The 26,368-nt window shown below is 47.3% G+C and overlaps 1 protein-coding gene across 1 annotated transcript in view; it reads left to right on the top strand.

Moving 5' to 3' along the window:
• The window catches only part of CAPN8 (calpain 8), a 75,344-nt gene that overhangs the window by 20,652 nt on the left and 28,324 nt on the right, over nucleotides 1-26,368 (top strand). Inside the window, exons 3-6 of the mRNA XM_052654142.1 lie at nucleotides 21,936-22,054; nucleotides 22,568-22,701; nucleotides 23,752-23,920; nucleotides 24,910-24,993. Of these exons, the coding sequence (XP_052510102.1) occupies nucleotides 21,936-22,054; nucleotides 22,568-22,701; nucleotides 23,752-23,920; nucleotides 24,910-24,993 (506 nt within the window). The remainder of the gene's footprint in view (nucleotides 1-21,935; nucleotides 22,055-22,567; nucleotides 22,702-23,751; nucleotides 23,921-24,909; nucleotides 24,994-26,368) is intronic.

Here is a 26,368-nt window from a genome sequence, read left to right as displayed (position 1 = left end):
TAAGTGAGATGGGGAAGTTTGCTTTTGTTAATGGTCTTCTCTTGCTTTCAGTGATTCCCCTTCTTTGTGAAATATCTTTCCCTCTATTTGATCCCTAGTGCTTACTGTCCTCATGTTTGGTGCCACTAACAGCACTGTCTCATCCACTCTGAGAAAAACGGCCCAGGACAGCCACTCACACTTTAGTATGAATTTGAACCAATGTATTAAGGAGGATTTGTATGTAGAACAGAATCTTAAGAGCATGAAAGAATTGGACTCTTACATCTTTAGTTACATTAAGGGCAGGAGAAGAAGGGGACGACCGAGGATGAGATGGCTGGATGGCATCACTGACTCAATGGACGTGAGTCTGAGTGAACTCCGGGAGTTGGTGATAAACAGGGAGGCCTGGCGTGCTGCGATTCATGGGGTCTCAAAGAGTCGGACACGACTGAGCGACTGAGCTGAACCCTCACTAAGTTACTTCCTTTTGGTATGAATGCAAGCAGTGAAGCACAGTAATAGAAATTGTGGATTATATTCATGTTACATACGATTGTTGCAAATATCTCAAAATACCACATATATTCATCTTACTTAATAATTATGCTGTTTATTAGACCCTATTCCAAATCTTTTATATAGAATATTAATAAAGAAGTAGAAACCTTACTATAATTTTTAAAACATGTTTCAATGATAGTTTCAATATAGTTTCTGTAGTCCTATATTTTATTTTATCCATTTAGAAACATTATACTGGGATCAGACCTTGATTTCACTGAACTGCCAAAGGGTCCAGACATAGGAAAGATTAAGAACTCTGTATTACTAGGATATTAGGTTGCTTCTACCAGGAGTAGATTTCATTTTGCAGCAAAGGGAATTTTATCAGTGCCCTTCAGAGATGTCCTGACTATCCCTCACTTCCTAAGAGAGATGCAAAAAGCCTTTGAGTTCCTAGGGAGACCACCTCTTGCCCTGGAGGTTACTAAATTGATAAGGAGGTGGCAAGTGATACCAGCTGGTGGGGGAAGTGCTTGTCGAGCTCCACCTTGGCTGAGCAGCCTGAGGTTTGGGTCTGAAAACCCAGTTCAGAGTGTGGTTGATTCCTGCTCAGAGAAGTGGTGGCAGACACGTTGGTCAGCCAAAAAGTTTGTTCAGATTTTTCCGTAGCAGCTTATGGAAAAACCCGAAAAAACTTTTTGGCCAACCCAATACTTCTGTCCTATATTTTTAGAGGACCATAACTGTAGCGTCATCCACGGACCCAATAGGACCCCCACTGTTAAGGCCCGACTCTGTGCCTCAGGGGACTCCCATCCCCGGGTTAGGTTCCCACATTTCAGACACCACCCCAGGGCCCAAGGACAATTTCCCCATCAGGCACTTGCTGTGAGTCTTGGGTTCCTTCCACCCTCTCTGGCTGCTTAGGGGGCATCCCACTGCCCCCTCAAATGAGGCCGGTCAAAGGGCATCACTCCAGGAGCCCGGGGGCTGGTGGCAGACAGTGTCGTTGACGGAGCACTGAGGATGCTACATCGGGTCCCCAAGCCTGCAGCGAGCCTGTGTGTGCTGTGTGCGGGGGCTCCTCACCGAGAGGAGCAGCTGAGCTGGAGGCCGCCTGGTGCAGGAGCAGGAAGTGTGAGGCTACCGGCTGTGCTTGGGGCTCCATGAAGTTTGGTTCAGTCTGGGGGCGTTTACTAGAAGCTTCCGCAGGTGCATCTGAGCTGCGGTCCACAGGTTATACCTTTGGTTCCCACCACCGCAGGACAGAAACATGGGTCCTCCTTTCCCCTCCTCTGCTGTCTCCTCCCTCAAGAGCTGGTCCTCCCGGAAGCAAATCCATGCCATCTGCTCACTGGAGGGAGGACAGATGCTTCCTTTGTTCTGAGAGGCTGCACTGATTTGAAGACGGAGAACAAGCAGTGTCTCCATTACCCTGGTTTAAGCCTTTTACAAGCCCTTCCCAGATGCTCGTCGCTTTCAGGGACTTTCTCCTGGCCCTGTCCATTTCTGTCGCCTCCCTCTTGCCATTTTGCCCTTTGCCTGCTCCTCTAGGCCAGGAGTAGGTAACAAGAGAGAGCAGTGGTGACTGTAGCAAGCGGGAGACCACACCCTGCACGGCAGGGAGCTGTCCCCCAGCTTGAATTGGATGGTACCCAAGGAACCAGGAGGCTAACCCCGACTGCCCTACCTTCAAATGCAGCTCCCTCGTGACTCTCACTCATCCCACCTGGCTTCCTTTTCCTTCATGGCATGTGTAACCACTTGGCACATGGATTTATTTAGCTTGTCTTTCCCACTAAAATGGAAACTCCATCACATGGAGGATTTCTACCCCCCCGCCCACTGTTATATCCTTACGCCCTAGAATATTGCTTGGCACAGAGTAGATGCTTAATGAATATTTGTAGAATGACTAGAGGAATTTTGGCTGGATTTGGTAGTTTTTAAGAGAAGCCAGAAATCCGGTTGTTTATGTGAAACCTCCCAATTCAGACACGCTCATCACTATGCTGGCCAGCACTGCCCAAGCCCAGCAGATCTGCAAGCCAGTGTGACTGGTTTATCCTCTTTTCTCCACACTATGGCCCTACTGGGCTCGAGTTATGCCATTGGCCCTTTGGATTTTCTGCATTCTAATTAACTTTTACCCTGCTGAGCCTCTTGAACTGCTGCTCACCATCCTTACTCTAGTGTTTCTTCGAAGAAACACTATTCTTTTGTAGACCAGCCCCAGGCACACCTGCCCTGGCTGCTGCTGGAAATTGCTTTCTCTGTGGTTCCCTGCCCAGCAACCTGGCTAGGGTCACCTCTGCCTCTCCTCCTAAGAGCTTTGATTCCTTTCTGTCTCTTTTTGCATCTTTTTGCTCTTAGTCACTGTACTCAGGATGTTTCCCCAGCATAAAAATACCTTGTTTTCTGTTGACGACACCCTACTGGGCTCCAGGTACTTTATATCTGAGCTCACTTACCTGCTCTTTTTTTGTTGTTGTTTGTTTCTTGGCTGTGCTGCATGGCATGTGGGATCTTAGTTCCCCAACTGGGGATTGAATCCCTGCCCCCTGCAGTGAAAGCACCGTATCTTAACCACTGGACTCAGGGAAGTCCTTTCACCTTATGTTTTAATATGTGGAAGGCCATCCTCATCTTGCCGTGGAGACTCTCCTTTAGGCTGTGTTTCATGTTTGTTGCACTTTGAGGACCCACATGTACATTTGAAAGCCTGAGGATCCCAGGACCGATTTGGGGGTGCCACACCGTTTACCATCGTTTTTGGAATTAGGCGTTTGATAAGCCATGGACTCTGGTTCAGGCTTCCTAAGTGGTACTAGTAAAGAACCCAGCTGCCAGTGCAGGAGATGTAAAAGAAGCAGGTTCGATGCCTGAGTCAGGAAAATCCCCTGGAGGAGGACGTGGCAACCCATTCCAATATTCTTGCCTGGAGAACTCCGTGGACAGAAGAGCCTGGCGGCTACAGTCCACGGGGTTGCAAAGAGTAGGACACGACTGAAGCGACTTAGCATGCACGCATGCTTATTCTGCCTCAGCACAAACAGTGAAGGATCACTTTTTACCTCATTGTGTTTCAGCCTTGGCCAGAGTGTGTGATGAATCTTTAGCACTTATCTTTTTATTTCTCTCTCCACTGGAACCTGGCTTCTGGCGTTTGAATCCAAAGGGTATTATAATTAAACTCAGTAAGCAAGCCAGTTCCTGGAAACTAGCTCTGAGATGTATTTACATAAACCCCCAATGTATTTACTTACTGATTTTTTTCCCCTCCTTTGAATCAATTTCATTTTTATAATCTATACAAGAAATTTCCCCTTCTAAATAGCATTAAAGTTATGATTTGAAACAGGGGGCTTGAGGATAGGATGACCTCAAGCAGTTCCATGTTATCAACCTTATTCCTTCAACAATAGGAGAAATTAGATGAGAATTGGCCTTGGGGAGGGGCTCCCTGAACAACTAGAAAGAAATTCTGAAATAATTTAAATAAGTTCCTTCAACTGTGAAGAGTTTTCTTTTTTCCTCCCCACTGATCACTTTGAAGGTAAAGCAAGATGGCCTCTGATTCAAAAGATGACCTGCCAACCTTTCCCATTTTCTTTTTCTTTTTTGATGCTGCATTAACTCTCTGGGATGCTCTGAGCTCCTGGAAGCTGAAGACCCCCCCACCATCATCCCCTCGCCCAGAATTACCCTCTGCCGAATGTAGTGATGGGTTCTAGCTGCCTTGGGTGCCCAGCTCTGCTGTCATATATGAAGGCTACCTTCTGGGTAGTCATGGGAACCAGGAGTGGCGATGCGAGCTGACCTATGGGGGGAGCCGCAGAAGTGGATTATTTAGTGAGCTTTAATATATATAGTGCAGCTTGAAAGGAGTGATTTTGAGGATGTAAAAATTATACTTGCCATAAGGAGTCATGCCATTATTGTTCAGAAAAATATCGATAGGATTTTGGGGGCTAATCCTGGAAAATGTATTGGTGATATTCCTCCCAGGGTTACCCCAGTATCACACCTCCTGCTTCTGGACATTCATAATATTAGGGATTGATGTGCCCTGGAAAAAAAACCATAGCCTTGACTGGACGGACCTTAGTCAGCAAAGTAATGTCTCTGCTTGTGAATATGCTATCTAGGTTGCTCATAACTTTTCTTCCAAGGAGTAAGTGTCTTTTAATTTCATGGCTGCAGTCACCATCTGCAGTGATTTTGGAGCCCCAAAAAATAAAGTCTGACACTGTTTCCACTGTTTCCCCATCTATTTGCCATGAAGTGATGGGACCGGATGCCATGATCTTCGTTTTCTGAATGTTGAGCTTTAAGCCAACTTTTTCACTCTCCTCTTTTACTTTCATCAAGAGGCTTTTTAGTTCCTCTTCACTTTCTGCCATAAGGGTGGTGTCATCTGCATATCTGAGGTTATTAATATTTCTCCCGGCAATCTTGATTCCAGCTTGTATTTCTTCCAGCCTAGCGTTTCTCATGATGTACTCTGCATAGAAGTCAAATAAGCAGGGTGAAAATATACAGCCTTGATGTACTCCTTTTCCTATTTGGAACCAGTCTGTTGTTCCATGTCCAGTTCTAACTGTTGCTTCCTGACCTGCACACAGATTTCTCAAGAGGCAGGTTAGGTGGTCTGGTATTCCCATCTCTTTCAGAATTTTCCAGTTTATTGTGATCCACACAGTCAAAGGCTTTGGCATAGTCAATAAAGCAGAAGTAGATGTTTCTCTGGAACTCTCTTGCTTTTTCCATGATCCAGTGGATGTTGGCAGTTTGATCTCTGGTTCCTCTGCCTTTTCTAAAACCAGCCTGAACATCAGGGAGTTCACGGTTCACGTATTGCTGAAGCCTGGCTTGGAGAATTTTGAGCATTACTTTACTAGCATGTGAGATGAGTGCAACTGTGAGGCAGTTTGAGCATTCTTTGGCATTGCCTTTCTTTGGGATTGGAATGAAAATGGACCTTTTCCAGTCCTGTGGCCACTGCTGAGTTTTCCAAATGTGCTGGCATATTGAATGCAGCACTTTCACAGCATCATCTTTCAGGATTTGAAACAGCTCAAGCGGAATTCCATCACCTCCACTAGCTTTGTTCGTAGTGATGCTTTCTAAGGCCCACTTGACTTCACATTCCAAGATGTCTGGCTCTAGATTAGTGATCACACCATCATGATTATCCGGGTTGTGAAGATCTTTTTTGAAGGCTGAGTGCCGAAGAATTGATACTTTTGAACTGTGGTGTTGGAGAACACTCTTGAGAGTCCCTTGGACTGCAAGGATATCCAACCAGTCCATTCCGAAGGAGATCAACCCTGGGATTTCTTTGGAAGGAATGATGCTAAAGCTGAAACTCCAGTACTTTGGCCACCTCATGCGAAGAGTTGACTCATTGGAAAAGACTCTGATGCTGGGAAGGATTGTGGGCAGGAGGAGAAGGGAACGACAGAGGATGAGATGGCTGGATGGCATCACTGACTGGATGGACGTGAGTCTGAGTGAACTCTGGGAGTTGGTGATGGACAGGGAGGCCTGGCGTGCTGCGATTCATGGGGTCCAAAGAGTCAGACACGACTGAGCGACTGAACTGAACTGAATTGATGTGTTCTGGGATCCTGCTTCGAGAAAAACGGTACCTTGCTCTAACGCAACCGTAAAGTGAAGAAGGTGTTCCAGTAAGGTGTGCTAGGTTCTTCATTTACAGGTACAGAAGGAGGTGGGGATTAGGTGGCAGATCCAGGGGTGGTTGACAGTGGGATGCTCCCAAGAGTGAAGTGATGTATGTCTTAACAGACATTTGAATCTGTCAGAATCAGGAAGAACTTTCATAGCTCATTCCTTCATTTTACCCATATTAAGTGTCTTCTTTGAACAAACTGGCACGGTGTCTCCTCTCCCAGTGAGGAGGGTTCCAGGCAACAGAAGGAATATAAGCAAGGCTCCTTCATCTAGGAAAAGCAAGACACCAGGGAGGACTTGAAGGAAAGTGGCGGGGCTGCAGCCCAGCGGAGCAGGGGCACAGAGGCTGGGGATAGAAAGCAGGGAGCTGCCAGATGGTGCAGGGCCGTGATGTTGGGGGAGGAATTCGGGGCTCTGGCCCTGGGCAGTGGGGCCATGTGGAAGCTTGTCACCAAGGGCAGGTTCCACTAGGTGTGCTGTAGTAGTGGGGAGAGTGGGAACACCCTTCGACAGACAAGCTGCAAGACGAGAAACCCTCATTATATGAGGATGAGCTGTATCAGAAGAGGCCCACCTTCACTGGTAAATAGTGTCTAAAAAGGTTTGGTGGATGCCACTTTGAAAAATGATACAAGAAATTCTGAAAAATGTTTTTTTAGATTTTTGTGGCACTCATGTAATAACTGCAGCTCTGTGCTAGATCTTAGAATGAATCAATTGTTGGCTTCTTTTTCCGGTTTGTGTTTTTATTTGATGTACAAGGACTGTCCTTTCATCCTTTTTCTTTCATGGGCCTCACAGATCCAGGTACTTCCAAAAGGCCATGTTAGATCTCCATGACTATAGTTTTTTTTTTTTCTTTTTCTTTTTTCATGTATACAGTTTAATGAGTTTCGAGACAGCATACACCTGTGAAACCATCACCACAATCAAAGTAATATCTCTCACCTCCAAAAGTTTCCTTGTGTTCCTTTGTTTCATTTTATTGACTTTTCTGGTAAGAACATTTCACATGAAATCTACCTTCTTAAACTGTTAAATGCACAATAGACTATTGTTAAATATAGGCACCATGTCAGATATAGTATGTCCTATAGCAGATCTCTAGAATTAATCTTAGACAACTGAAATTTTATATCAATTTAATATCTCTCTATTTCTCCCTTTCAATAGACCTTCAGTTCAGTTCAGTCGCTCAGTCGTGTCCGACTCTTTGCAACCCCATGAATCGCAGCACGCCAGGCCTCCCCGTCCATCACCATCTCCCGGAGTTCACTCAGACTCACGTCCATCGAGTCTGTGATGCCATCCAGCCATCTCATCCTCTGTCATCCCCTTCTCCTCCTGCCCCCAATCCCTCCCAGCATCAGAGTCTTTTCCAATGAGTCAACTCTTCGCATGAGGTGGCCAAAGTACTGGAGTTTCAGCTTTAGCATCATTCCTTCCAAGGAAATCCCAGGGTTGATCTCCTTCAGAATGGACTGGTTGGATCTCCTTGCAGTCCAAGGGACCCTCAAGAGTCTTCTCCAACACCACAGTTCAAAAGCATCAATTCTTTGGTGCTCAGCCTTCTTCACAGTCCAACTCTCACATCCATACGTGACCACAGGAAAAATCATAGCCTTGACTAGACGGACCTCAGTTGGCAAAGTAATATCTCTGGTTTTGAATATACTATCTAGGTTGGTCATAACTTTTCTTCCAAGGAGTAAGCGTCTTTTAATTTCATGGCTGCAGTCACCATCTGCAGTGATTTTGGAGCCCCAAAAAATAAAGTCTGACACTGTTTCTACTGTTTCCCCATCTATTTGCCATGAAGTGATGGGACCGGATGCCATGATTTTTGTTTTCTGAATGTTGAGCTTTAAGCCAACTTTTTCACTCTTCTCTTTCACTTTCATCAAGAGGCTTTTTAGCTCCTGTTCACTTTCTGCCATAACGGTGGTGTCATCTGCATATCTGAGGTTATTAATATTTCTCCTGGCAATCTTGATTCCAGCTTGTGTTTCTTCCAGTCCAGGGTTTCTCATGATGTACTCTGCATAGAAGTTAAATAAGCAGGGTGACAATATACAGCCTTGACGTACTCCTTTTCCTATTTGGAACCAGTCTGTTGTTCCATGTCCAGTTCTAACTGTTGCTTCCTGACCTGCATACAGATTTCTCAAGAGGCAGGTTAGGTGGTCTGGTATTCCCATCTCTCTCAGAATTTTCCGCAGTTTATTGTGATCCACACAGTCAAAGGCTTTGGCATAGTCAAGAAAGCAGAAATAGATGTTTTCCTGGAACTCTCTTGCTTTTTCCATGATTCAGAGGATGTTGGCAGTTTGATCTCTGGTTCCTCTGCCTTTTCTAAAACCAGCTTGAACATCAGGGAGTTCACGGTTCACGTATTGCTGAAGCCTGGCTTGGAGAATTTTGAGCATTACTTTACTAGCATGTGAGATGAGTGCAATTGTGAGGCAGTTTGAGCATTCTTTGGCATTGCCTTTCTTTGGGATTGGAATGAAAACGGACCTTTTCCAGTCCTGTGGCCACTGCTGAGTTTTCCAAATGTGCTGGCATATTGAGTGCAGCACTTTCACAGCATCATCTTTCAGGATTTGAAACAGCTCAAGCGGAATTCCATCACCTCCACTAGCTTTGTTCGTAGTGATGCTTTCTAAGGCCCACTTGACTTCACATTCCAAGATGTCTGGCTCTAGATTAGTGATCACATCATCATGATGATCTGGGTCGTGAAGATCTTTTTTGTACAGTTCTTCCATGTATTCTTGCCACCTCTTCTTAATATCTTCTGCTTCTGTTAGGTCCATACCATTTCTGTCCTTTATCGAGCCCATCTTTGCATGAAATGTTCCCTTGGTATCTCTAATTTTCTTGAAGAGATCTCTAGCCTTTCCCATTGTGTTCTTTTCCTCTATTTCTTTGCATTGATCGCTGAAGAAGGCTTTCTTATCTCTTCTTGCTATTCTTTGGAACTCTGCATTCAGATGCTTATATCTTTCCTTTTCTCCTTTGCTTTTCGCCTCTCTTCTTTTCACTGCTATTTGTAAAGCCTCCGCAGACAGCCATTTTGCTTTTTTGCATTTCTTTTCCATGGGGATGGTCTTGATCCCTGTCTCCTGTACAATGTCACGAACCTCATTCCATAGTTCATCAGGCACTCTATCTATCAGATCTAGGCCCTTAAATCTATTTCTCACTTCCACTGTATAATCATAAGGGATTTGATTTAGGTCATACCTGAATGGTCTAGCAGTTTTCCCTACTTTCTTCAATTAGAGTCTGAATTTGGCAATAAGGAGTTCATGATCTGAGCCACAGTCAGCTCCTGGTCTTGTTTTTGTTGACTGTATAGAGCTTCTCCATCTTTGGCTGCAAAGAATATAATCAATCTGATTTCGGTGTTCACCATCTGGTGATGTCCATGTTTAAAGTCTTCTCTTGTGTTGTTGGAAGAGGGTGTTTGCTATGACCAGTGCATTTTCTTGGCAAAACTCTATTAGTCTTTGCGATTGGTTCAATTGTTGATTTTTTAAAAGAAAAATATTATTTATTTATTTGGCTGTGCTGGGTCTTAATTGTGGCACACAGAATCTTTAGTTAAGGCATGCAGCATCTAGTTCCTTGACCAGGGATCAAACCTAGGCCTCCTGCATTCAGAGCTCAGAGTCTTACCTGCAGACATCCCTGGAAGTCTCAGTTGTTGACTTTTGAGTGGTGTGTTTTTTCTGAATAATTAAAAAAAAGACAAGGCCATGGGATGTGACACCTTCCACTTCTCCCTTGACTTTTGATGCAGAATCATGGAAGCGTTCAAGGCTTCCCCACTTTCCCCAAGGTCCATTCTCAATCCTTTATTGCTCTCACTGTTCCCTTGCAGTACCCACTGTGCCTGGAACCCCATCTTCTCTTCCTTAGCTGGCACTGCTGTCACTCTGCCAGGTTCTTTTTGGGTTTGGTTCAGGAACAGGTCTCCAAAGTCACTTTCATCAATTTCGCAAAATCCTGCAAATGATCCTCTTGCCCAGACATCTAGGGCATAACATTTTATATGGTGGGTTAATTCCATTTGCTTTGGCTTCCGAGGGCTCCGCGGGGTGTGGGAATGCAGCGGGCTGATCATCTTGCTGGGCTAGACCTGACTCTGACGCTGACTGACCTTGAGCTGCTCAGGGCCTCAGTGTTATGAATCTGGAAAGTGGGGACTAGAGGCCTGCTTCACCCAGTGCAGAGCTGGAAAGGTTCAAATGCAGGAAGACACCCTCCTGCTGTGGGGAACACTAACAAGGACAGGGGCACTCATGCGATTTCAGGGAAACTCTTGGAAGATGAAGGGCTGAGTCTGGAATGCCTTTTCCTCTCATTTTCCATTTTGTAAGAACTCACAGAAACCATCAGATTAATCTACCTCAGGACTTGGCAGGATTTATTGGGGATGGGATGTGCACAGTCCTTTAGCCCAGAGTACACCTGCAGGTTCCAAGAAGGTGCAGGCACTTTACACATGACCCACATCGGGAAGTGCTAATGCTGCATGGACCCGGGCATTGAAGCTGGATGTAGGCGCTCATGTCTGCCTTGTGAGTGTGACCTGTTCCCGGATGTGTTTCCTTTGACCCAGGAAAGAGACCGCAGCAGACAGAGCCTGAGAGCCCCTGGCTGCTATTCCAGGAGGCACAGAGGCTCCTGTTTGGCCTTAGAAAGGCCACTGGAGTCGTCGCTTCTGAGCAGAAATGTTGCTTATCGAGGGAGACTTCCTGAAAGTTCATCTCAGGCAGCCTCTCTGGAGTCTCTGGGTTTGGCACTTAGCACATGTCTGAGATCTAAAGCTGCTTTCATCTTCCTCAGGAGCCCTGCCTAGCGAAGTGGGGAACTACACTTAGTCCAGTTCAGCCTGAAACTTTGTCCAACCCAGTAGTTGAGCTTCTTTGGTGTAGCTCGGTCCCTTGGGGTAACTGTTTAGCCTTCCAGATCCCTCTCCTCTGCCTTCTCCTTCCCAAGATGATGACCGAGGCCCAAGATGGCGCCAGAGGCCCGGTCGGCTGGGGCCCCGTGTGCACACTAGCTGTGTCTGCCAGGGTTGCTCAGCCTGCTTCCTGCCTGCACGCTGGTGGCCTCTGCCTTTCTTTTGTTGTTGTTGAGGCCACAGGGGAGCTTGGGGGATTTTCTGAGCGTCAGCTCATGGCTCACTATATTCTTAATTTTGTGGAGGCTGCCCACTCCCTCTGTGTTGTAGAAGTTTCCCCACAGTGGTTTTCTCTGAATCCCAACTGGGGAGGGTCCAAGAGACGTTGTTCTCTGGGCTCATCTCACCCCATTCGGGTCCCTGCTTCTTGCTCTGGAGCCCACCTCTTATTGCTCATCCCTCTCTGCCCTCCCTGAAGCTGTATTAGTAAATGGAGTTGGGGTAGAGAGAAGCTGGCTTACCCTCAGGGGACCATTAATCAAGATACTCAAGAGACCCTCTAAAAATATGTCCGCTGTTACATGTACACCCGTGTGTGTCTCTCATATTTTTTATGTCCTGATGTCCTCTCTACCCAACTGAAAGTTGCTATTTATGTTTAAACATCCCTCTTGCTACAAATAAGTTCTTTTTGCTCAAATGATCCTGTACGATAAATTGTGAGATGTAAACCCATTTTACAGATTAGAAAACCATGGATCATAAGAATTAAGGAGTTGCTAGCCTTCTGCAGTGATCAATGCAAAGAAATAGAGGAAAAGAACACAATGGGAAAGGCTAGAGATCTCTTCAAGAAAATTAGAGATACCAAGGGAACATTTCATGCAAAGATGGGCTCGATAAAGGACAGAAATGGTATGGACCTAACAGAAGCAGAAGATATTAAGAAGAGGTGGCAAGAATACATGGAAGAACTGTACAAAAAAGATCTTCACGACCCAGATCATCATGATGATGTGATCACTAATCTAGAGCCAGACATCTTGGAATGTGAAGTCAAGTGGGCCTTAGAAAGCATCACTACGAACAAAGCTAGTGGAGGTGATGGAATTCCGCTTGAGCTGTTTCAAATCCTGAAAGATGATGCTGTGAAAGTGCTGCACTCAATATGCCAGCACATTTGGAAAACTCAGCAGTGGCCACAGGACTGGAAAAGGTCCATTTTCATTCCAATTCCAAAGAAAGGCAATGCCAAAGAATGCTCAAACTGCCTCACAATTGCACTCATCTCACATGCTAGTAAAGTAATGCTCAAAATTCTCCAAGCCAGGCTTCAGCAATACGTGAACCGTGAACTCCCTGATGTTCAAGCTGGTTTTAGAAAAGGCAGAGGAACCAGAGATCAAACTGCCAACATCCTCTGAATCATGGAAAAAGCAAGAGAGTTCCAGGAAAACATCTATTTCTGCTTTCTTGACTATGCCAAAGCCTTTGACTGTGTGGATCACAATAAACTGCGGAAAATTCTGAGAGAGATGGGAATACCAGACCACCTAACCTGCCTCTTGAGAAATCTGTATGCAGGTCAGGAAGCAACAGTTAGAACTGGACATGGAACAACAGACTGGTTCCAAATAGGAAAAGGAGTACGTCAAGCCTGTATATTGTCACCCTGCTTATTTAACTTCTATGCAGAGTACATCATGAGAAACCCTGGACTGGAAGAAACACAAGCTGGAATCAAGATTGCCAGGAGAAATATTAATAACCTCAGATATGCAGATGACACCACCGTTATGGCAGAAAGTGAACAGGAGCTAAAAAGCCTCTTGATGAAAGTGAAAGAGAAGAGTGAAAAAGTTGGCTTAAAGCTCAACATTCAGAAAACAAAAATCATGGCATCCGGTCCCATCACTTCATGGCAAATAGATGGGGAAACAGTAGAAACAGTGTCAGACTTTATTTTTTGGAGCTCCAAAATCACTGCAGATGGTGACTGCAGCCATGAAATTAAAAGACGCTTACTCCTTGGAAGAAAAGTTATGACCAACCTAGATAGCATATTCAAAAGCAGAGATATTACTTTGCCGACTAAGGTCCGTCTAGTCAAGGCTATGGTTTTTCCTGTGGTCATGTATGGATGTGAGAGTTGGACTGTAAAGAAGGCTGAGCACCAAAGAATTGATGCTTTTGAACTGTGGTGTTGGAGAAGACTCTTGAGAGTCCCTTGGACTGCAAGGAGATCCAACCAGTCCAACCAGAAGAAGATCAACCCTGGGATTTCCTTGGAAGGAATGATGCTAAAGCTGAAACTGCAGTACTTTGGCCACCTCATGGGAAGAGTTGACTCACTGGAAAAGACTCTGATGCTGGGAGGGATTGGGGGCAGGAGGAGAAGGGGATGACCGAGGATGACATGGCTGGATGGCATCATGGACTCGATGGACGTGAGTCTGAGTGAACTCCGGGAGATGGTGATGGACGGGGAGGCCTGGCGTGCTGCGATTCATGGGGTTGCAAAGAGTCGGACACAACTGAGCAACTGAACTGAGCTGAACATGTTACTTGGCAGGCAAAGCGGGGCCTGAAAATTTAAACCCAGGCTTTCTGAGGGCAAAAGCCGTGCTATTTTGACTCCTTTTAAGCTTGCTGGCTTCCTGAAGGCAGGGGTCATGTCTTTTACATCTCTCTTGTCCCAATGTCCTATACCAGCAATGCTTGCCAAGTGCTGGTGAGTGATGGTGACTGACATACAAGACATACTCCCTAAACCTGAAGGAAGGGAACCTCCCAGAGATGTTTTCCAAGGAGGGCTGGAGGCAGGTATGAGGCGGGGGAGATGTACTAAATGATTCAAAGAGGATTGGAATGTCAATGGAGGTTTCTGCTAGGATGCAAGGAGTGTGAATGTGGTTGATTCATTCATTCCCCTGGTCCTGTGCACCACCAGACCAGCCTGGGCAGGCACTGCTCCAGGGAGGGAGTGATGTGGCTTGGGGGAGCAGGGAGAGGTTGACAGTAATGTCAGAGTAAACAGGACCCCTGAGGATGCCAAAAGACCCTTGCAGAGCTGGAGCCGACTCTCCTGGGCTGGCAGGCATCTGTGCTTCTGGGCCAACCCTGAAGAGAGGGCAGAAGGGTTATCTGGGATGGAGGCTGGCCACCGAGGCTGCAGAGAGGGGGTGAGGGGACCCAGTGGCACTTATGTCATGCAAGTTCAGGAATGTCTAGCTTTGCCTTGACCTGCAACGGTGAAGGCTGACGTCTGTATGATTTGCAGAAAAGACGAATGGTAGAATGATATAGCTCAGGAGGTCTGCAAGAGGTCAAACGGCCACTCTTCCAAATCCAGGTAGAGGGGCCTAAGTCTAATCATGCTCCACCTGGGATCCTGAGATGAGCGAATGCTGGAAGCGGGCTAAGGTGACACCCTACTCTGGCTTGGGTGCCAACCTTGAGGAGCAAGTCAGAGCTTTCCTTTGGTTGATAACAATTTCTTTGGCAAAGACAGGTGTGAAAGAAGGAAGGGGGAAGAAGAAAGTGGCTTCCAGAAGACTCTAGGAGTAATGGACTAAGGAAACATTGTTATCATCCTCATCAGTGACATTTTCATACTGAGCCATTGTTGAGAATTGGAGACATATGCAAAGCCATTTTGTCCAATCTTTTCCAACTCAGACTTCCCTCAGCCCCCGATTTTGCTGTGGATGTTCTGGCTCATGAGGTCTCAATGGGGGTGGGAGATGATCCTCCATCCCCTATCCCAGGGCATGTTGGCAGTGTCTGGAGACATTTTTAATTGTCATGCTGGGAGGCAGGTGGTCCTGGCACCTGGTGGGCAGAGCCCAGAGGTGCTCTTGAACATCTACAGAGCACAGGATGGCTGGCAACACAGAGCCATCCAGCCAAGTGTCAGCTAGAGAGACCTGCTCTGGCTGGATATACTATGTTATGGGAGATTTTTTATTAATATTTTTCCTTTTTAAAAAATTTAGAGTAAGTTGATTTGTAATGTTGCGTTAGTTTCAGTTGTACAATGAAGTGATCCTGTTTGAAGAATCATAAATAACATATATGTATCCTTTTTCAGATTCTTTTCCATTAGGTTGTTAGGTTCCGTTATGATGTTGAATATAGTTCTCTGTGCTTCCATTATGTCCTTGTTGCTTATTTTATACATGATAGTGTATATCTATTAATCCCAAACTTATAGGAGCTTTATTAACTAGGATGCTGTGCTGTGCTTAGCCACTCATGTCTGACTCTTTTTGCAATCCTGTGGACTGTAGCCCACCAGGGTCCTCTGTTCAAAGGGATTCTCCAGGCAAGAATACTGGAGTGGGTTGCTATGCTCTCTTCCAGAGGATCTTCCCAACCCAGGGGTTGAACCCAAGTCTCCTGCACTGCAGGTGGATTCTGTACCATCTGAGCCATCAGGGAAGCCCAAGTATACTGGATTGGGTAAGCTATCCCTTCTCCAGGGGATCTTCCTGACCCAGGAATTGAACTGGGGTCTCCTGCATTGCGAGCAGATTCTTTCCCAGCTGAGCTACCAGGAAAGCCCCTATTAACTAGGATAGTAAGTCTAAATTCTCAGTCTGATTCTGGTCTTATGCAGCATGAATGTATGCTGTATTATTTTCCCGGTTCAAGATCTCAATTGCTAAATGGGCTAAGTTATGAGACTTTCTTGCTTGTAATTAAGGTATGAGTTTTCAGATCAGGTCGGTCAGTTTCCTACTGGAATGATTTCATTCACTGAAGCATTTTATGCTGAGGTCTATGAAGACATGAGCTCACTGCCTGCCTCTAGTCAGCTTTTGGTCTAGCCAGAGAGCTGGGAATTGTCAACAAAGCGAGAATGGCCACAAGCATGTGTGTATGTGTTTGAGTTCATCCAAGAAGGCAGGAGTTGGATGCAGAGGGCTGGAAAAGGCCTGTCCACCCATGGGACGGAGGGGAGGAGAGAGGCATCAGTGATTGCTTGGTGCTGATGGGTAGAGTGAAAACAGCAGCCCGAGTGTGAACCCCTGCAGCCATCTTACAGTGAGAAGCGGGCCCAGGAAGCCTCGGCTGTGACAAAACAGTAAGGATGGGTTTTTAGGAAGCAAGCACACAGTGACACGTCAGAGTCTCTGCGTTACATTCAGATATGCAATCGTCACGCAGTCTGTATCCTCGCTTCTCTCAGCTTGCTGGGGAGCCCCAGTTTCCACCAACCGTGAGTGGGAGGGACCTGGCAACTGGCCAATAAAAAGTATTTCCTCCTCGGCCTGTTTCGGGTTCTTGTCCCTTTTGGGTAAATGCTCCTCCTTCAGTCTCTCTATTTGGGTGATTTTTTTTTTTTTTTTTTTTTTTTTTGCTTCTTCAGGGCTGGCCCCTCTCCAGCCTCCCCAGGATGGCGCCTGCATGGAAGGAAAGGCCAAATGTCCTCCAGGCTATTTGAGGAGAGTGGCTGGCCCTTGTGTCCCCCTGGTTTCGTGGAGCTGGGAATGGTGTGCGATGTGCGGTCTGTGCTGCTGGTGCTGTTGGGGTCCAGTGGACCTTCTTCCCTGGCTGACCTAGGCTTGCCTCAGTATGCTGGCACACCTCCATGGCCTTGAGCCAGGCGGTCACCCACGGCCTCTGTGGTGGGATTGACCTGCCTTCTGTTCCCTGCCCTTAGCCCTGATGGCAGAGGAAGACTTGAGGGTGCTCTTTTTTTTTTAAGCATATTAGTATTTTTATTTATTTGGCTGCAGTAGCTATTAGTTGCGACATGCAAACTCTTTGTTGTGACATGTGGGATCTGGTTCCCTGACCAGCAGTCAAACCCTGGCCCCCTGCGCTGGGCGCGTCGAGTCTCAGCTGCTGGAGCGCCAGGAAGTCCCTAGAGGGCGCTCTTTACCACCTTCTCGCATCTCCCCGCGCAGCGCCCCCACCCCGCCAAACCCCGTGCTCTCCGTGGTGCCATTTTTATTCTGCTCCCCGTGTCCTCGGTGGGAAGCTGGGCATAAATCCTCTCTGCTCTGGCTTCCTCTTTCAAACTCCGTGGTTTTGCTATTGTTGCTGCTCCGGCTATTGGTAAACCTCCCGGTGGAAGAGGAATGATGACAGGGGTTCCAATGTCTGACCTTTTCTCTCTTTTTTTTCTCTTCCTCTCTCCTCCCGGTAGCCCAGAAGCATCTCCACTTCTTCCCTTGATGCTTGAAAAATTCGTTTAGACTATAGCCCCAGTTCTTGATACCTAGGGCTTATCCTAACACTGGGTGTTTAGATCATCAAGCTTTGATGGTAACATGTAAATGGAATTTTTGAATTTGGAGTTTTTCGTTTGTTTGTTTTTAACAAAGCCTGACCCTGAATTATTGTTTCCTCAGTGGCTTAAAACATGTTTTTCACAAAAGCAGGGCAGCAGCTCCATTATAATGACTGGGGTCTACCTGCTGTTTACGAGAGCCCTGAGGCCTGCTGATGCAATGAGTGGGAAGTTTGAGTGGAGTAAAAGAATAAGTCAGCTTATTATTTTAATAAATATTAAACCCATTAAATATCTAACCTGAAGAAGGAGTGGGAAGAGCAAAGCTCGGGTGGTTCCAGACTTCCCACGAGGACACGGGTACAGGAGCCATTCCCTAGCTTCCTGGTCGGTGACTCTAACCGGGACCTGCCCTCGTTGGAGGGTGGTTGGGGAGGAGGGCCTTGACCATCACGATTCTTTCCCAGTTTTTTCTGCCACTAAACTTAGATCCAAAAGCCACTCGGTCGCTTTTGGATATTAACATTGTGCTCAAAGATCAAGCTGTGCGTCCACGGAGGAGAAGTCGATGTATATGTGCAGGTGTCCAGGCAGATCCCCAGACACATCTCTGAAATGTTCTGAGCGACAGCATAAACGTCCATCCTCCCAAGAGGGTTCTGGGAAGAGGAACACGCTCATTTGGATCCATGCCTTAGAGAAAGCATCTTTGTGATGATTGTGCATCACGTCTTACGGAGTCCCTGGCAGGCATCCCAGAGCCCGGGTACCCGCTGCATCTCCTCGCAGCTCTGTGCTGGCTGCGAGAGCCAGGCAGACCCGGGGAAATGTCAGGAATGAGGCAAGTTAAGAACAAATTAAACTCTCCTCCAGCTGGGCAGCCCCTTTGATGTCAGCAGCTGAGGGACACTTTGTGTCCTTGCGGTGAATTGTAGCATCTAAGGAGTGCGCTGGTTGGGCTGTTGGAAGCAGCCTGTCTGGCAGCAAGAGCATTGGTATCAGAAGAGAACCAAGGTGGCAACTCGTGAAGGGAGGTGTGCTCGGATCTCTGAGAGGCCACCAGCCTCAGGGAGGGTTGCGGACCAGCCACTGCCCACTCCCAGAGGCCTGCGCCTCTGCGGTGGTCTTCCCTCGTCTCCCTCTGCCCTCTAGCTCTAGAGGCTGAGGCCCCTGATATTGGCGGAGCTGCCTCTTGTCACGTTCAGGGCATGTCCTCCTTGGGCTCCACCTCTCCACACACCAGGGATGTTCAGGTGCAGACATGTGAGGTGCTGTTGGGAATTTGCAGAAGAACAAAAATATGAATCATTGATTCATTTGGTCATGTATGTGGGGCTAAGTCGCTTCAGTTGTGTCTGCCTCTGCAACCCTCTGGACTCCTCTGTCCCTGGGATTCTGCAGGCAAGAATACTGGAGCGGGTTGCCATTTCCTTCTCCAGGGGCTCTTCCCCCACCCAGGGATTGAATCTGCGTCTCTTATGTCTCCGGCATTGGCAGGTGCGTTCTTTCCCACTAGCACTACCTTCACATATTTACAAATTTTTTAAAACTCTTAAACATTTTTTAAGTTATAGTTGATTTACAACTTTTGTGTACAGCGAAGTTATTTGGTTATACATATATAAATTCTTTCTCACGTTCTTTTCTACTGTGGTTCATTACAAGGTATTGAAAATAGCTCCCTGTGCTATGGTAGGACCTTGTTTATCTGTTTTATTTAGTAGTTTGTTTCTGCTAATCCCCAAAGTTTCATTTATCCTTCCCCATCCCCCTTTGGTAACCGTTAGTTGTTTACCATGTCTATGAGTCTGTTTCTGCTTCGTATATAAGCTCATGTGTATCACATTTTAGATTCCACATATAAGTGAAATCATGTGATACTTGTCTTTCTCTTGCAAACATTTATTTTTATTCATTAAACATTCATGGAGTCCCTGCTATGTGTTGGCTACCTGCTGGGGATGCCAAGATGAAGGGATCCGTGTGCCTGTTCTGCAGGAGGAGATTGCAGAGGACTGGGTGGGGGCAGGGGTGGGGACGACGGCGGGGAAGCCAGTCTCATTCAAGAGGCCCAGAAAGGCGCTGGGGGCCCTGGGGATGGAGCACATGGGGCACCGAGATGGGTCAGGAATTGCACCGAGAAGTCCTGGATTGGCCAAAAAGTTAGTTCAGGTTTTTCCTGAACAGCGTACAGAAAAATCCGAATGAACCTTTTTGGCCAACCTGATATAAACAAGGTCTTTGGGAAACACAAAGAAAAATAGGTGACCTGCGCCTGGAGGATGAGAAGCATCCGGGAAGGCTTCATGGAGGAGGAGAAAGGGGATGGTCTGAGAGCAGGGACTCTACAAGCCGGGTGGATGGGTGAGTGAAAACGTGAGCTGGGAAAGACCAGGGCATGGTGTTTATGCAGATCCAAGTTCATCTGGAGACCGGACTCACGGTGGGAGGACAGTGGGAGGCAGGCAGGGGAAGTAGGAAGGAGGCATGTCGTGAAGGGTCTTGATGCTCCATTAGTTTTTATCTTGCTCTTGAGAAGTGGAGGAAGTCGAAGATTTCTGAGCAGAGGAATGAGATGGTCACATGTTAACAGGAAGAAGGCTGGAATGAGAGAAGGGAATATGTTATTTTATCCACTCTTTGGAAGTTGTCTGTGAACGAGGTGCTGGCCTCCTTGAGTCTTCTTTAATGAGAAGCTGCAGTCCCACGCCTGCTGTACCAATTTTTATCTCCTCCAGCTACTGGGTTTGGTCCCACCTGGAGGCCCTGCTGCCGTAGGGAGGAGGGCATTTGTCAGTGAGAGTGGGAGGCAGGGAGTAGGCTGACTTCTGGGTCAGAAAAGCTCTTCAAAAAATAACTGTGTGTGAGAGAGGGAGAGAGAGAAAATACATGAGCCTGATTGGGTGAAGGCAGAGGGAAAGGAATTACTATGGGACCAAACCAGAAACCTTTCTGTTGAGAGAGATGAGGGCAGGTAGACCAAAAGGCTTTCTGGGATGACCTGTGATGGAGCTGTTCTGAGCAGGTGACGGATGCTCGGAGGTAGGTTCCTGGACCACTATTTACTTACTGCCTGCTCAGGTAGCCTGCATCTGAGAGAAGCTTGGTGTGTTCATCTTGGACTATGTATGAAACCTGGGCCATTGCACTGAAAGAAAACAGAGAGTTGGACAAGGTCCTCAGAGGAGGGTTGAAGGGACTCCCTCTGAAGATAACCTCAGGATGTTCAGATTTTGTTTCTGTGGACAAGGTGAAGGCTGTGACACACAGGCTGGGTTTTGGAGCCATTTGAGTGGGATAGGAATGGGACAAACTGGTCACCAAACCCTAGACTCCTAGAAGTGGGGCTCTGGAATGAAACGGGGAGGACGCAGCTGTTGGACATAGGATGGACTCATTCGTTCATGCAACAAGCAGCACACACGGGACCTGAGATCTCAGGGACTGGTGTAGAACAAGCAGGCAGATGGATGTGACACAGGTCTACATCAATTCCAGGATGCGAGATCCACCCCAGGATGCTAACAGGATGCTAAGGTCAGTAAGGGGTGTCTGGGGCCTGTGCTTCACCTTTGGAGTCAACACCATGGGGGATTAAGATGCCCTCCATGGAGGCAGCACTCAGGGGCTTGGGCCTGGGGGTGCCCTGACTGGCACAGAAAGCATTTTTCTGTTTTCTTTTGCATTTACTTGGATCTCCAAAGTGACCAGCGCTGAGCCCTATCATTTTTAACCTCTCTTAATTTTTATTTGTTGTGCGTAAAAGTATGATAATTTCATGCTAATTAATATCTCAGGAGTGTTATAAGCAATGAGAGATCAAGCCTGTCATGGTGAGCTCTGAAACGTAAAAGGGCAGACACTCTTCCAACAGACACGAAGAGGCAACTCTGTTACCTCTGGGTCTGGAGCCAGGAGCAAGGCCAAGGAGCAAGGAACACACACACACACCCCTGCGCTCACCACATCGCTTCAGTGTTTCCCCCCACCAAACGTTTTCTCTTTTTAATATGTATTTATTTGGCTATGTCGGGTCTTGGTTGCAGCATGTGGGATCACATGGGCTTTTCATTGCATCACATGGATTTTCCGTTGCAGCGCACGGACTCTCTACTTGTGGCACGTGAGCTCAGTAGTGGTGGCGTGTGGGCCTAGTTGCTCCAAGGCATTTGGGATCTTAGTTCCCTGACCAGGGATCAAACTCGCATCCTCTGCATTGCAAAGCAGATTCTTAACCACTGGACCACCAGGGAAGTCCCCAGATGTTTTCTTAACGTTGCTGTTAAGGAATCAAAGAGGCTGATTTTTGCTTCTTTTCTGTCTTCTACTCCACTCTTGAGTGCTTAGGACATGTGGAATGGTCTGTGTGTGTGTGTGTGTGTGTGTGTGTGTGTGTGTGTGTGTGTGTGTGTGTGGTGGTGAGGGAGGAGCTAAGAACTTCCAAGAAGGCTGTGGGACCTTCACACACTGAGGAAGAGAGTCCGACTATCTGACCTAGAAGGGAGTCACATGGCTCTGGCCTGAACGGGCCAGTGAATCAAAGAAAGCAGCGAGCCTGCAGGCCCGGCCTGACCAGTGTGTGTCCCCCTTGACCCGGCACAGGTGACTGCTGGCTGCTGGCGGCCATTGCCTCCCTCACCTTGAACCGAGAGCTGCTGTACCGTGTGGTTCCCAGGGACCAGAGCTTCCAGGAGAACTATGCAGGAATCTTTCATTTTCAGGTATCCCGCCTAACTCTCAGCAATGACCCTACTTTCCGTAGTCTGGGGACCCACACCAAGAATCGGAAATCTGGGCTTGGGGCGCAGTAGCCTAGGTTCTAACAATCCCTCCAGGGCATTCTGACGAGTCCTTGAGTTTGAGAACCATTGCTTTGACGTGTTCATCCAATCACCCACACGCCTATCCCCTCCCGTCTCCTCAAGGCCACGTGGCCTTGAGGAAAGCACTTGGAGTGAGGGTCAGGAGATGTGGGCTTGAGTCACCCACTGCTGCCGCAGCGTGGTGCAGGTTCCCTTATTCACAAAGTCGGCCTCTGAACTTGTTTTCCGCTTTCACTGGCGTCTCCCGTGGGCATGGTCAAATAAGACAGATCCTGCTCTTAAATGACAGATCCAGTTCATTAAAGGCTGGAGCATTGACCAGCTCAGAGGCTCCTTCCGAGGTCCCCTGAGGACGCTGATTCTGCCTGGCAGCTCATCCCTGTAAGCGGATGCTGTATTTCCCTCCCCCAGTTCTGGCAGTATGGAGAGTGGGTGGAGGTGGTCGTGGACGACAGGCTCCCCACCAAGGATGGAAAGCTGCTCTTCCTGCATTCCGAAGAAGGCAGTGAATTCTGGAGCGCGCTTCTGGAGAAGGCCTATGCCAAGTAAGTGGTGCAGGTAGGAGCTGGGAGACCACGCAGAGCTGGGGAAGCTTGCCTCCTCCCTCCTCGACTCTGGGTGCCCTTACCAAGTCTTTCCCAGCACCCAGACCCCACATGTACAGTATCCTCAATAACTGAGAGAAACAGAAATTTGGGCTAGGAGTTCAAAGCTCAGCTCTGTCCCACATGAATGTGTGAATTGGGATGCTGGCTTTGTCTTCTTAAAGCCTCCAGGTCAGTTCTTAGGTCAATGTGAGTTCTTTAAAGAGTAATGAAGAAGAATAAAGCAAATATGCTTAGATATCAGACTCACCAAAGTCTCTACACTTTGTTTGGGAGTCAGTCTTCTTCACTGGCATTCAATGTTCAAAGCCTTCTTTGGGGTTCTTTTAATTCATTTTATTGATGAATAAAATGCAACCCCTGTTCCTTCCCAGCCCTATTCCCAAAGCAAGCCCCAAAGGAGGCCTCTCAGCCTTGAGGGAGGGTCCCCTTCATCCTTACTCATGCCCTCAACTCCCCCAAAACCCAAGATGTCAATGTCAGCTCTGGAATGATTATACTTTGCTTTTTATTTTTATGTATTATTTTTTGGCTGTGCTGGGTCTTCATTGCTGCATTCAAGCTTTCTCTAGTTGCAGTGAGTAAAGGGTATCTATTTGCAGTGATTGGGCTTCTCTTTGGGGTGGCTTCTCTTGCTGTGGAGCACGGGCTATATAGGCATGCAGGCTTCAATAGTGTCCTGTAAACCTGTGTCCCCTGCATTGGCAGGCAGATTCATAACCACTGGACCCCACCAGGGAAGTCCTGCGCTTTGCTTTTTGAAAGAGCACTTGCCTTTGTGAGAGGTGTTCTGAGATCCGTTCCTGGCAGTGTGCTGAGCTGGCCTTGTGAAACTGTGCCTAAACCCCTCCTTGGCCCACAGACAAAACTAACTAAGGCCCTCCTGTGCCCTCCAGGGTGCGCCGCATCCTAGCAGCGCCCCTGCCCCATCCCACGTGCCCCCCTTGCTAACGGCTGTGGATGATACCCGTGTTCTTTCTTGTCCAACAGGCTCAACGGTTCTTACGAGGCTCTCACTGGAGGGTCCACGGTGGAGGGGTTTGAGGATTTCACAGGTGGGATCTCTGAGTTTTATAACCTGAAGAAGCCACCGGCCGGTCTGTTCCAGATCATCCGGAAGGCCCTCCGCTCGGGGTCTCTGCTGGCCTGCTCCATTGACGTGAGCTGGGATGGCTTCTCTTTGCTTCTCCTCTCTGTGTGTGGTAGGGAAGGGACCAGATCGGGGGCTCGAGGCTGGGAAGGCTTTGGGCCAGAGTCTGGGGCTTACGGGGTAAGGTAAGTCCCATGATAATATTGGTCCCTAGCTGGTGGGAGCTGGTGGCAAGACCTAATTAATGGATAGGAACCAGAGTTTGGTCTCATACACTCAGAAATTTTAAGAGCCCCATGTGTCAAGCCCCTTTAGTTCTGCAGGAATTGCCCTAAGAATGCAGTCTTGACCCCTCTATCCTGGGCCTTACCTTTGCTACCCCCTTTTGGGATTTTGGAAATACAGTGATCAACAATATATGACGGGGGCTTGGAGCTCACTGAAGAAAAGGGAAGAGGTTTTGAACTAGGGGTGAGGCTCTGTCTGGGGGATGGCAGTATGTGATTCCAAGGTGGCCTGGACACCAGAGCCTGGATGCCACCAGCCCCTCCACCTGCTCTTTCTCTCCTTACCTGGTGGTCTCACACATATGAATGACCAGGCAGGAACAACCTCCCTTTCTCCTCTCTATAAAAACCCCAGCAGGATATGTGTGTTTTTTTGTAGAGAAGTGCTGTGGACCCTGGGGAGGGTATGGGACTATTGAGGAGGGACTCTAGGGACCCCCGTTGGTGAACTGGGACCAGTCCAGAGGGGTTGTCATGGTTAGTCTTCTGCAGGCAGTTGTGGGATCCCTGTTGGGGAATAAATGACTTCCCAGCTTCCTATGTCATTTTAAAGGCTTGTAAGTCATTTTCCAGGAGTGGCAGGCAGGCCTGATCAAAGAGGAGGGGATGGAGAGAGCTCTGTTTACCTGGGGCTAATTGCTCTGCCTGCATATATCCCCAGTCACACTGGGACCCTCTGGCTGTGTAGCATGTGCTTAGAAGCCTTGTAGGACTGGTCCCAAGAAGGTCAGGGTCAGCCACTCTGAGTAGACTTCTTTATTCTCAATTCAGGTCTCCAGTGCAGCCGAAACGGAAGCCATCACCAGCCAGAAGCTGGTTAAGGGTCATGCATACTCTGTCACTGGAGTCGAAGAGGTAAAATTGGGCAGGGATGGATGGGTAGGGTAATGCATGATGGAATTACTGTAAATCCCTGGCATCCTAGAGAGAAAGAGAGGGGATCACCACCTAGTGCTTCCCAGCCCTGCTGGGGTGCAGCCTCTGGTTGCACAGAGCTCCTGACACCCTCCTGCTCATTACAAGGACCCTTCTTCCACTAACCCACTCAGAGATGGATTATGTAACCTCTCTGAGCCACAGCTATATGGGTTCTAACTAAATGCAGGCTCTCCTCTGAGATGTGGCCAGAAAGAGACAGAAGGTTTTGGAGGAAAGTTGTAGAAATTGTCAGTTAGATCCACACTCTTTCTAGGAGGTATGTTTGTACAGGTAAAGCACTGGAAACCCATAGGATTCTCAAGGCGAAAAAGGCAGCAATACCTGCCCCAGCTTTCAAGGTGGGGGGTGTGATAGTGAGAGGAACGCAGATATTCCTTACTCTCCAACCCAAGGAGAAAGCATGGGCTAAGCTTTTCATTATTTTTATTTACTATAGTCTGCCTACTTCCAAAAAGGATGCGCAGTGGTTTGCAATGAAAAGCACAGACTCAATGAAACCCTACAACAAAGGCAAAATACAGAAGACAGTCCAAGCTAAAGACAGTGCGCCACTGGAGAAACTGATTTTGCTTTGGGTTTCCTGAGGGCTAAGGCAAAAAGGGAAATGCAATGGTGTCTTAGTTTATGTTATTTATTAAAAAGGCCTTAATGTTCACTGTGTGTATTTGTGTTTTACAAATACGCTCCTTAATGAAGTCAATTCCCAAACTTGAATTCAGCATATATGTGTAAACACTGGGTTGAGGCCATGATGGAGGATATGAAGGAAGGTCAGATACTGAAGACTGAATAGTTCATCGTGTTTGTGTATGTGAGCAAATACACAAATGGGGTTCCATAGCGAGTAGGGGAAGGTGGATGAATGTATGGGCTTTCAGACAGGCTGCCTGGGTGCCTGTCTTCCACCTACTACTTACTAACTAGGTAATCTTGGATAATTCAACCCATCTGTCTAGGTCTCAGAAGTGTTGTTTTTTTAAAATTTTTATTGGAATATATTTTATTTACAATGTTGTGTTAGTTTCAGGTGTACAACAAAGTGAATCAGTTATCCATGTACATATATCCACTCTGTCTGTGTCTCAGAGTTTTGAGGGAGATTAAAGTGAAGATAATAATAGCACCCAGCTTATAGGATGGTTGTGAAGTTTAAATGAGGTGATAAGGCATCTGAAAGGCCCAGCTTGGTGCCCAGGTCATAGCACCAGCTCATGAAATGCTAACTGCTCTGCTCTTAGTATTTGTTGAGGGGGCATTTGTTATCAATGGGTCTCATATGTTAAGAACTGAG

This window comes from Budorcas taxicolor, chromosome 16, assembly GCF_023091745.1.
Source record: "Budorcas taxicolor isolate Tak-1 chromosome 16, Takin1.1, whole genome shotgun sequence".
Taxonomy (NCBI): Eukaryota; Metazoa; Chordata; class Mammalia; order Artiodactyla; family Bovidae; genus Budorcas; species Budorcas taxicolor.
This window is presented reverse-complemented; position numbering and strand designations above follow the sequence as displayed.